The sequence below is a fragment of the Parasteatoda tepidariorum genome, chromosome 7, assembly GCF_043381705.1.
Source record: "Parasteatoda tepidariorum isolate YZ-2023 chromosome 7, CAS_Ptep_4.0, whole genome shotgun sequence".
Lineage (NCBI taxonomy): Eukaryota > Metazoa > Arthropoda > Arachnida > Araneae > Theridiidae > Parasteatoda > Parasteatoda tepidariorum.
The window spans coordinates 65,096,267-65,107,738 of NC_092210.1; the positions used below are offsets into that span (position 1 = coordinate 65,096,267).

Here is an 11,472-nt window from a genome sequence, read left to right on the forward strand (position 1 = left end):
AAAAGTTCTCGAGATATGGTAAAATAACCGAAGAAAAAATTAGCATTATGTTCAAACTTTGGATTGTTTTCCTGACCAAACTATGGGACCATATTTCCCAGATCAGATTGCCTCAACCTCTTATGTTTTTGGAATCAGAATTCCGAATCCAATGAAAAAAAATTTATGCTTGTTCAGAGAAAGTGCGTTTTGTGTCTGATTTCGTAACTTAAAATATCGTTTGCTCCAATTAAGTAGCATGTTTAGGGTCATCCCCTTGAACCATCAAGATCGAGTTATTCAACGTGAAGATCCGATCGTTTAATTTAAAGTTATTCAGGATAGTTCGTTCACATGTTGCTTACCTGCAAGGTCAAAACTATGTGTCATTTAAAGTTGTTAAGTTGAGTTATTATAAGAGTTAAAAGTGTACGAAGAAACTGTGAAAAATACGTGGCTTGACGTCAGAGTTTAACTTGTTATTTATTTATGTTTCTAAGAAAGCTGTAAGCCAACACAAACAAATTAAAAAACCTTTAACTACAACTTCAATCACGTGATGCGTATCACGTGATGTTTTGATAATTTTGTTTCTCTTTTTGCAAATTCAGTAAAAGGGTGCCAGGGAGCCGGTAATTAGAAGTCACACAGCAGGTTTAATTCATTATATATATATATATTTTAAAATTGACTATTTTTCTTTTCATATTAGGCAGTATATTTTATTAATTTCACTATGCTTTTAAGAAGCTTTAAAATTTGTTTTTATGTTTTTTCCTTGTCAGAAGTCTATCGATTGTTTTCCTCTAAATTATCTGTGTTTGAGTATAACACCAAATTAATTTGATTTTGCATGTGTAAAGGGGATATTTCTCTATCGTGATCTGTCGCGCTAAATGTAATAGTTTGCCTCTTGCCACAAAGTTTAATGCTATTTGATGCAATAGAATCAAGAAACAGCTCATTACAAAGACAAGAGCTTATTTCTCCCCAAATTCCTTTTCTTTAGCGACCCAAGCCAAACCATGTCTTAAATATTGACCTATTATACTTACTACTTCACCTACTTAAAATAGTTTAAGCTTGTAACCGTAGTCACTGCCATTGTTTCAAACAAATGGCAATTGGAGGTCTTTCCATAAACAGACTAAACTATTGCTGTCTTTAATAACAAACAAAGACTTCTGTTATTTTCTCATTCATTTTTACTTACTGTGTTTGGATATGTTCTTTAAATGAATTCGGGATTCACTTAGCCAGTATAAGGATGCATTAAAAAAACTTTGACATTAACCAGGTAACATTAAAACAGACGGCCCAACTATTACAATTTATTCATAATTATAACAATTCCATAGTCAAGATTACAATCTTACGATTGACTAATAAAAATTATGGTTTCTAAGAATTTTCGTAACAGTCTGTTAAAAATGAGTTTTTTTCTTCCTATCCACCAAGAGTTCTGAAAATTTATTGTTGCTGATATTAGAACACTTGAGTATTACTTTTATTTAATAGAAGTTTTCGATTTGATAACTGTGCTAAAATGGGCGTAAAGTTTCGGCGATTACTGTTAAATGTTACATGAAAAAATTATTGAAAAATACAATTTGTGGCAATGTCCATTACCATAACGAAGAGCAACATTTGTTATTAACAAAGAGCTAGACTTTGGCATTTTGATTTCTGGAAAACAACAGTTCTTATCTCACTCTGTAAAAATTGTATAGCTGCAAACTTTCCATTATTCTACATTTATACCTAATTTTATTTTATCTGCAGAGAGATAAATATTTTTGTTATTTAAGACAAAACTTAACAGTTTTGCTTCCACTCTTATGCCTTTGTAAAACTACTCATGGATGTGTTTAGTAATTAATGTCTGCAAAGCACGAGAAAAGATCTGAAGCGTCTGATAACATAATAAAATTGGATAATAATTTCCACTTTTTATTTTATTTATAAAAGCTATGTGTGTTAAAAGGTTTTTGCTTTCAGAACAAAATAATTTATTTTATTTAAATCAAATAATTTCTAAATGGAATTGTTGTAGGGACGTAATTTTTTAATTTTTCTTGATTAAAAAGAGTTTGTAAAAGATCTGCAGTAGGTAGTAGGACAGTTTCACTAAGACATGTTATGAATTACCTAGACGGTCCTGTAGTAAGCCCTGGAGAATTTCCGGAGTTTGGTCAACTGCCTTTCACTAATAATTTTCAATAGATAGAAGAAAATTTGTCAGAAATGAGAGATTGTGACATTTCTGATCTCAGTACAGATCAAAAATATTGAATGAATGTACTGGTGAAAGCATAAATTACGGAACTACATAATAATTCAATTTTCGATCGTTCTGTGAGTCAAACGCGAATAATAATGGAAACTGTATAATTTAAATTCTATATCTGTACTGCTATTATTATAAGTTCTTTTTGCTAGCTTAGTTAAGAATCTAATTTATTTCTCTATTTAGAAATGGCAGATAAAAAGTATGAAGATGGCATGCTTGGCAAACTATTAGAACTGGATAAGAAAATTAGCTTATCTTTAAGTTTATCTGCTTCTAAAACCTCTCCACTGGGAAACTATAGACCTCATATGAAGGCCTTAGAATATTCATGTCATGGCGTATTTTGGATTTCTGGTAGTATAATTTTATTATGGCTTACTGAAGATCCCATCAAGGATGCCTTCTTCTTCAATATTATTTTAGGTAATATTTCTTTTTTTTTTATGTACATATATAAATGAATAATCTGCTTATCATATTATTGAATAAACATTTTTCTCATTGCAATTTGCTAACTAGGAATTTTAGTATTCCATCTACATATTATTTTGTAATATTAAAAAAAAAAATTGTCTTATTCTCTATGTGAAGTATTGATATTTGTTTTGCATTTTAAAGTGTATTTTTCTTATTTTTTTAAATTAACTTCATACATTGATATGTAAATTGCTGCTATTCAAAGTTTTTTTATATGAATTATTTTTGCAGAGGATAAAATATTAGTTTTAAATATTTAACTTCAAGCTTTTAAAAATCTTAAAGAAAAGTATCTTCTTAGATGTCTATTTAGTTTATAATGTCAGATATTTAATTTAAAGAAATGTTTTAAATGATTGTTACTACTCAATGAAAATAATTTTTTTTTTCAATTATAATTTGATTCATCACATTATGTTAGTTACCTTGAACTGCAATTATGATTATGTCTTTATTCATCAACAACCATCAAGCTGAAGATTTTAATTAGGCTTTGATAAACTTGTGTACATTCAGGCAAATAATATTTCCAAAGTTTAAAAAACAATATCTAAGGTAGTTCATGGAAGGAGAAGCATTGTCTTTATAAAAATTTCAGATACAAACTTTGAAAGAGTTGGGACTACATTTACTAATAGATATTATGAAATAGAGCTTGTTTCTTGTCACTTAGATAAATTATTCACACTAGCATGTTTGTGAATTGAATCATCTAAATGTTAAAGAAAACTGGTTAGATTTGGTGTTTAGACAATTTACAAATTTTATTGCAATTAGTTGAATAGTGGAATTTCGTCTTAGTTTATTCTTTGATAAATAAACTATGTTATGATTGTTTGAAACAATGAATAGAATGCAAACTCTTGAAGATCTCTATATTTTTTTATTATCCTTGTTGATCTTTTTGAAATTAAGAGCACATTCAATAGGCACATATGATTTTCCAATCAAAAGACAAAGAATTTTAAAATGCAAATACATCAAGGACTTTTGAAATATTGTATCCTTTCTTAGGATTTACATAGCATTAACAGATAGGATAAATTTCTACTAAAACCTATTCAAGAATAATGAAAAAATAATTTAATTATCAAGAAAAAAATCCAGTAAAGCAACCAGATTGTACCATTAATTGAGTTTGTAGTCTACAATCTCAATATTCAAAATTTAGTGGCATACATTCAATTTCTTTTCTTCGGTTAGAAATCATGAATTGTTTATTGAGAAAAACTGTGCGGAAAGCAACGATATTATACCCTAACAGATAGCCAATTTCTTTTACTTGAGTTAAGAATCATAGCTAATATTTGATGACGTTAAAAATTATGTCTAGTTTAGTTTTTTTACATTACCAACACCACTGATAATCATTGTAAGTACATATTATTGTAGGTGAGAATGGGATTTGTAGAAAGGGGTAAAGGTATTGAAATTGCCAGGTAATACCTTTACTGATTTTTGTCACTGAAATAACAGTGGTGTAGGACAGGATTTTCTGTTGTTATGTCTCTTAATCATACATATCTTTATATTGGGAAGTTCCAATGATCAGGAAAAACAAAAGTCCCTATATTGATCGCCCAGTCTAATCTTTTATTGATTTTATTTTTCATAATTTATATGCTTGTTTTGATATAAAAATTGGTCTATCTTTCTTCAATCCAATGTCCAGGTGCTGGGTTCACGAAAGCTGCAATGCAGCAGTGGAAGAAGATCTAAAGTTAAAAAAAGGCTTTGTGTACAAAGACAAAATTTATTGCAGGTCCCCTCTAAGCAATTTTTCATATTTTGTAAAAATTTTGTAGACTATTTATACAGATATGAAGAAATTCACTGGAATCTTCTTTTCAAAAACTAATTAATAAACACTATATTCTTTTTGTTGAAAATTTTGGTTGGGCCCTCAAACAGTTCTGGCCCCAGGGCAGTTGTCCTTCCCCTTGAGTACTGTCTTGACTACTTGTCCACTTGTAAATTGCATACATAATTTTCTTAAATTGTCCTATAAAAATGAGTTGTCTGGTACTTTTTCACTGGAACTCTTGTATTTCTAAATTTCTTATAGAGCTTTTGTGCGATTTGTTTTTTTTTTTTTTAATAAGGAAATCAGTTATAAAAAAGTAGTGCATCTATGACTTTTCAGGAATGATATTTTGTATGCATCTAAACAATGATTATCTTGATCAAATCTGATAGTTTATAGGTTGAACATTAGGATAGAGATGCAACAGGTATTCAAATCTTAGCTACTCGGTCTTACCCTACTTTAGTAATATGAGGTGTTAATGATACAAATCTTCTAACCAATTTAGCAGTTCCCACCCATAAGGACACCTCTTTTGCTGTCATTTTTCTTATTAACAAAATAAACAGTTTTTTTCTTTATTTTGCAATGAGAAAGCAGTATATTTCAGAAGATTTTCTACATAAACTTGCAGAAATGCTTAAGAGACAGTGGGTTAATATTTATGTATAGAAGCTGTGTTACCAACTTATTCACCTGTTCTTTTAGTATGGCGTTTAGATATTTATAGTATTAAATTTATTTTGGCATATTTTATTTGAATTTTTTTTTTCCAGCTCTGCTTCTAGATGTTTTATTTGTGGCAGTATTAAAAGCATTGTTAAGAAGACGGCGACCTGAAAATAATGAAAGTGAGGATATGTTTATGACGCTATCTGTGGATAAAATGTCCTGCCCATCTGGTCACACATCTCGAGCTGTTCTTGTTACTTATTTATTAATTTGGTGTACACCACAAAAATATGTGTTGCATCTTTTTTTGCTAGTATGGTGTATTTGCACTTGCTCCTCTAGAATTCTTCTTGGGCGCCATCATGTTGGGGATGTTCTTATTGGTGCTGTTCTTGGATATGTTGAATACTGCATCATGAATTACCTTTGGGCCGGTCCTGAAAATGCTAAATGGTACCTTGATTTATTTAGGGATTCCAGTAGTATTGTTGAAGATTTGTAAAATATATACTATGGAAAGTTTCTTCTAATTAATTACTGTTGGCTCCGGTTTAATCCTATAATTGGTTTTTAAAATTTGCATTATTTTATAATATATTTTAAAATGTAATCTGTGAAACTTTAACGTAGATTGTTTATATTTGACATTATTTCATTACTGCAATTAGATAATTCGTTTAAATTCTTTAGAAAATTGTTTATTTTTATATTTTTTATTAGTGGCTTTTTGAATTAATATATGGAGTTGTTACTGATATAAAATAAATATTAATATGAGTCATATCACACTTTTAAAAACACATCCTTAAATATCGCAAGAAAGTATTTTAAAATAAAGTTATTGTGACTCTTATGTGCTGATTTAAGCATCAGCAGTTTGTGTGATAAACTCTGTGATTTTTATGAAAGTATAGACTGAAAAACTGAATACATTTATCAGGTGTGAATCACAGTATTTTGTTAAACATTAAATGTGTACATTTAGTTTTAGTGTAACACCACATATAAATAAATGAACTGATATGCAATTATTATGTTTTCATGCTTCAATACTTTTTACTGTTTGTGTTTGTAAGTGTGAATGATTTGTCTAAATTAAGTTTCTAATAGGTTTGTTTCAAATATCTGAAATTAATATAAATATCTGAAATAACATGATACATATTAAGTTTTTCTTTTAAAAATAATTCAGTAATCACGAAATGATATAATGCTCATAATTGTTGAAATTGAGAATAATGCTAGCAAAAAATTTTAACGGAATTAAAACAAAATATTAACACATCAGATAGGTATTAATTTAGTTGAATTTTTTTTTTATTGACTTTATAATTTAATGTAACATAGTGGGGTAATTCATAATTTTTTTATTATGTACATAAATGAGTTATTTAAACTACTTACAATAAATATTGAAAAAAATATCGGATTTTATTATTTTTTACCTTAATTCTCATACCAGGGTCAGTTTTATAGACTGATGTTTTAATGAGAGTCTAATTATTCTTAAATAAAGTTTATTTTCAGCATAGATAAAAAAAAATGAGTTGCCTTGTTTTTAAAAATTTTGACATAATTACTCTTTGTTCAACACAAATACTAAATGCCATTAAACATGGTATATAAGACTGTAAGGACTTCAAAGTCTATTTTTAAGCTATATTGAATACCATCATCATTTACTCACCCATTAAATTCTTAGTTTATAATAAATTGCTATTTTTATTTAGTATATGTAATTATTTTATTTTTAAATAAAAACATTGACAAGTTCTACATTTCGAAATCATTTACACCCAATATTCATTTCTTAGTATGTAAAAAAGTGAATATTTGGAAAAAAAAAGTGACTAGTGATTTATTTACATGTAAATAAAAATTTATGTGGAATCTAAAAACTTCAATAAAAATTAGTTGTGGATAAAAAATTCTTGTTTTTATTAGGCCATTAAAACTACTCTTTTTATAACTTTTCATTAACATCTTTTTTTTAATGTTTTAATATATCTCGTTATTTAAATAAATTTGTCAGTCTCATATTATTTAAAAAAAAAAAATGCAAAACATTAGTGACTGATACATTTTTTTCTTTCCCTATTTATTTATTTTTAATTAAACATTTGATAAATAAATTAAGTAACATTTATAATTAAATAATTATGTTACTACATTATTTTTAAATTAACTAGTTGAATGGGCAGCAAATTTGTCTGAATAAGTAAAATGCCAAGTAACATTTAAAAGAGAGATTTTGTGCTCTCACGTAGCTTCTCATATGGTCACATATGTAAGATCAGCATAGTCTACAGAACCATCTTAGTTTCTGTGGAATTTGAGCAGAATTTAAATAAAGGATTCCATAGAATGCATGTGAGATTATAAAATCTCTCAAATATTCAGTGTACTCTTACTTCAAGGTATATGAACATTTTTCATTGGAGGAATTTATTTTGATAGATGCTGGCTATTTATTTCTGTGACAAATGACTTTTTACAGTTTTTAACTTTATATAGTTCATATTATATATTTAACATTAGATATAATTGAAAATAAATTTTTACTGTAAATATTATTATTTTGAATATCATACAACACCTGTACCCTTAAGTCATGAAATATATCATAGTATATATTACTTAGCTTTGAATCCAAGTTTTTATTTAAAAAAAAAGACTGAACTGTAAACCACTTTATTTGGTTCATCATGTGTAAGCCATAAGTATACTAGACATAATTAACTGTTTGGTACTAATGGTTTTGTTTTGGGATTTAGCGATTATGTATAGAAGGTTATTCAGTTGGATTGTTCGTTACAATTTTTATGTGTTGTAATATAGGGTATTTAAATCATATATTTAATGAATTTTTATGTCGGAATGTTATCTAATTTTTTGTTTATTGTGCTGCTTGTAATTTAGATTTTTATTAATTTATATTTATTTAATATATGCAGTATAAAGAAATATAGATCATTATTTATTATTATGTATGAAATATTTTGATATGGTCAGGATTTATAAGATAGAGTTGGTTTTAAGATTGAATCATGAATGCAATGCTCATTTAAAAATATAAAGATTTGAAACAGTTTAGAATGACATTTAGAATAAAGCTTATTTTATTTAAATTTTGTGGTAACTAGTAGTTAATACTATTCCATAAGAATTTTACCTTAATTTTATGTCTCACTTTTTAGATTATTTTTTGTAAAAGATGCTAATAAGAAAATTACTTTTGAAAACTATAACAACAGTTGTGTTACTAAACTGTTAAAACTAAATGTTTATATATCAATAATAAAATTAATTCAAATAACTGTTAATTCTTACAAAATTTTAAATTTTTTTTCTTAAATATAATTATTTTGCCTTTCGATTGGAATTTAGTTTAATTTTTCTGTTAATAACTAAAATGTATACATTGATTGCTTTTAAAATGTCTTAGACTTTTTTTGTACCAATGTTTTAAGTGATATTAAATTACAAATTGTTAACTTTAAATGAAAAATAGAAATTGCCCATTTTAATTTTATGAGTCACTTTTTTACAGACACATTAGCAGTATTTTTTTATTTATTTTTAAATCAGAGGAGAAGCTTAGCCACGGAATCTCCATCTTTAATTGGAAAGAGAAATTTGAATAAATTAATGGCAGCAAAAATGGGTGATTAGAAATGTTTTTTTTTTATGAATGTGGAGGAAATTAGTTTTATCTATCAGCTTTTGATATGAAAATTATTCAGTCATGGATGCATGTTCAAATTGTTTTTGACAAATATATAGACGAGTTTCATGCATTATATGCTATGTAAAATTACTTATTTTTTTTACATTACTTAAATTGTCAAACTGTATTAATCAATTCATCATTTGCTGCTTTTGTTTTAATGAATCATGGCAGTTATGAAAACCTTCAATTTTTATAGTGTAATTAAAACATGCTATATTTCATAAATATTATGCCATATTTCATTATACATTTGTTATTATAGCATAAAAAAGCGATTTCTTTAAATTTAGTCTTCCTTTTTTTTTTTTTTAAATTTTTTTTAAATATATTGAGGGAGATGATTAAATCTTAATGAAGCATACTGTTCAAGAGATAAATACTACAAAAAATTAATATGTTTTACTTTATCTTGCAAAAAAATGAAGAAATGTTTATTCTATTTTAACTTTCAAAATAATGTACAATGATTTTTTTTTAGAAAAACATTTTTCCAAAAAATTATTCTTAATTTTTTTATTACTGAAATTTTTTAATCCTGGCATTACCCTTTTTGCAGAACATTATGCTTGCAATTGCTCTCTTTAAAAGATATGTTATTACTTGAAATAGCTTATAAAAATAACAATTTAAAGGTAGAAAATATTTTAAATGCCAGAACATTTTGTTGGTGTGTTGCATGGGTGCAAGTCTTCCGTCCCCAGGACGGATTTCCGTCTTTTGAAAATGTCCGCGGATGGAAGTAAGACGGAAATCGGAATTTTTTTTTTCTGTCCTTAAAAATATTTTTTAGGTTTACGTTATTGGTCTACTTTCTTATGTCCTGTTGTTATTTTATCAAAAGACAGATGAATAAATATTTTTTGTACAGTATTTAAACTTGATGTATTACGGTAAAGCTTTCTTAGATAGTTTGTATATGTCAAGGGGGTATTGTGTATGAGTATGTTGGCTATTTCAGTCAAAAAATTTTCAGTCTTGGCCTTTTTTCCAATTTGCACCCATGGTGTGTTGTATTATTAGCACCTATACTTAATAGTGGTTAAAAAAATCATTTAGTATAATTTTTTTAATAATTGTGCAGTGAACAAAAATAAAGGCAAATTATAAGCACATTATTTTTGTTAATAATATTTTTCCCAAATAGTTCTTTTAAAAATTACTTTTGTTTATTTAATTTCTTTTTAATTTTGTAATGTTTTAAACATTTCTTTTATTAAATAAAATTGCTGTCTTCATGTTGTTTATTAAATATTTTCCCCAGTTAACTTTTTTTGTAATCTAAAATTCACATTCAAACTTTACATAGCTATTACTTTTAAATAATATATTTCTTACTAAGAGTCTTGATCATATTTTATTCAAAGCAAAAATTGAAGATTCATAAATGAATGTAAAATATACCAGCTAACAATATTTCAGTATGAAGTTATTCAAAAGCTCTTTAAACTAAAAATTTTTTTTTCTTCTCAAAAATCAATCACATTATTTCCCTGAATTTATTCTAATTTTTTATTAATGATCCAGATTCTCTTTTAATGTCGAAGTAATTTTTTACTACAGTACAGAACCCGTTATCTGGAAATCAGAAAACCGGAAAACCAAAAAACCAGAACGAAATTTGATAAATTTTCTCGTCATTTTTTAAAAAAAATTTTTTTCCTCATAAGATTTTACGATTTTTCTTTATTTTTTTAAAGATGTTTACCTTACCATCATTTTGGAAATAATCATTAGTGTATTACTTCATCGTTTTTTCTTATTTTTAAGATTATTTCCAAATTTAGTTGGGTTTAACAATAAAAAAAAGGCTTTTTGTAGCGATTCAGAAAACCGGAAAAGTCAGTTATCCGGAATAGCGATGGTCCCGATCGTTCCGGATAATCGGTTCCCTACTTAGTATTTTTTGTGTTATATAAATAAGATATTGAGGCTCTGGTTAGCTAATGTATAGTAGAAGGAAGTGATAAAAATTTGTCTTTAATATAAAAAGAGACCACATAAACTATAATGACTGGTACTGTTAGGGAAAAATTCTACACTTGTATAAACTGTGATATTAATTTTTGACATGTTTATGAGCACAAATGTTTTATATTAATGAATGAGAAAGTGATAGCATTATTTTCCTGTCATTGAGTAAAGTATATTAGCTAATTTTTGTCTTTATATTGTTATTTCTAGTGTTTTGAGGAAATGAAAGCTAATTAAATTTTGTACAGATGAAATATTGTTCTTGTTATTATTTTATCTACTTAAATCATCACATGAAAGGTAATTTTTTTGAAAAAATCTATTAATTTCTTATGCATGATTTTATGTGCAAAAAAATTTAATTTTGGTTTTAAAATACTGAGAATTACTGAACAGTTTTTGCAATTTTTAAAAATCTTTTATTGTTTCTTTAAAATTAAATTATAATTATATGTTTTTACCGAAATTATTGGTATTTTCATTTAGTACATGAAATTGCACTGAATGTAAAAAAAAACATTGGTTTATAGACGTTCAAGCAATTGAAGT

At 26.6% G+C, this 11,472-nt stretch overlaps 1 protein-coding gene across 1 annotated transcript; it reads left to right on the top strand.

Moving 5' to 3' along the window:
- Window positions 1-502: 502 nt before the first annotated feature.
- Window positions 503-11,177, top strand: LOC107455099 (polyisoprenoid diphosphate/phosphate phosphohydrolase PLPP6). The gene is made up of 3 exons (XM_016072541.2): window positions 503-633; window positions 2,453-2,692; window positions 5,327-11,177. Exons 2-3 carry the CDS (start codon window positions 2,455-2,457, stop codon window positions 5,722-5,724), a joined length of 636 nt encoding a protein of 211 aa, XP_015928027.1. The 5' UTR covers window positions 503-633; window positions 2,453-2,454; the 3' UTR covers window positions 5,725-11,177.
- Window positions 11,178-11,472: the final 295 nt, after the last annotated feature.

What these genes read in the sequence shown, in the direction of transcription:
- LOC107455099 (XM_016072541.2), top strand. Translation starts at nt 2,455, where the DNA reads ATGGCAGATAAAAAGTATGAAGATGGCATGCTTGGCAAACTATTAGAA. An exon ending in CTTCTTCAATATTATTTTAG is followed by an intron (nt 2,693 to 5,326) that starts GTAATATTTCTT and finishes TTTTTTTTCCAG; the next exon opens with CTCTGCTTCTAGATGTTTTA.